Below are 590 nucleotides of genomic sequence, written 5' to 3'. Positions count from 1 at the left end.
CCCCGAGCAGACGGGCCCGCAGCGCGCCTGCCGCCCTCGCTCGCCGCGGGCGGAACGGCCCCGGGCGGGGGAACAACGCTCTCCGCGCTGCTCCCGCGGGTTCCCGCAGCGCTCGGGTCACGGCCCCGCTGCTTTTCGGGCGGCCGGAACGCGACAGGGGAACGCCCACCGAGGGGGGGAGCGAAGGCGTTCCCGGCCCGAGCCCGCCCGGCTTCCGTCCCAGCTGGTCCCTCCCCGCCGCCCGTCCCGCCCCGGCCGTGGCGTAGCCGGTCCCGGTTCCCGTGATAACCGCGAGCGGGGCCGGCGCCGCTCCGGGCGTGTGCGGAGCGCGGCGGGGGAGCAGCGCCATGGGGGAGGCGGCCCGGGCCTTCCGCCGCCCTCATTAGAGCCGCCGCCCGGCGCAGCTGGAGCCATGGACAAAGCGGACAAGGTGCGACGGGACCGCGAGCAGCCGCGGCGGGAGGGGCGGCGGCGCGGCGGGGGGGGTGCGGAGCGGAGCGGGCCCGGCCGTGTCAGCCCCGGCAGGGCCGTCGGCAGCGGCCGAGCGGCGGGCAGGGCACGGCAGGGCGGGGCGCGGCTCGCGGCCTGTG

General features: G+C 80.8%; 1 protein-coding gene across 1 annotated transcript in view; it reads left to right on the top strand.

Annotated features, from left to right (window-relative positions):
• The first annotated feature begins 230 nt into the window (after positions 1-230).
• Positions 231-590, top strand: part of SECISBP2L (SECIS binding protein 2 like) — a 28805-nt gene continuing 28445 nt past the window's right edge. Inside the window, exon 1 of the mRNA XM_042039660.1 lies at positions 231-430. Coding sequence (XP_041895594.1) covers positions 413-430 — 18 coding nt within the window. The 5' untranslated portion in view covers positions 231-412. The remainder of the gene's footprint in view (positions 431-590) is intronic.

Source organism: Corvus kubaryi, unplaced genomic scaffold (assembly GCF_017639235.1).
Source record: "Corvus kubaryi isolate FWS band 111438036 unplaced genomic scaffold, C.kubaryi_AGA036_p1.0 37394, whole genome shotgun sequence".
Lineage (NCBI taxonomy): Eukaryota > Metazoa > Chordata > Aves > Passeriformes > Corvidae > Corvus > Corvus kubaryi.
This window is presented reverse-complemented; position numbering and strand designations above follow the sequence as displayed.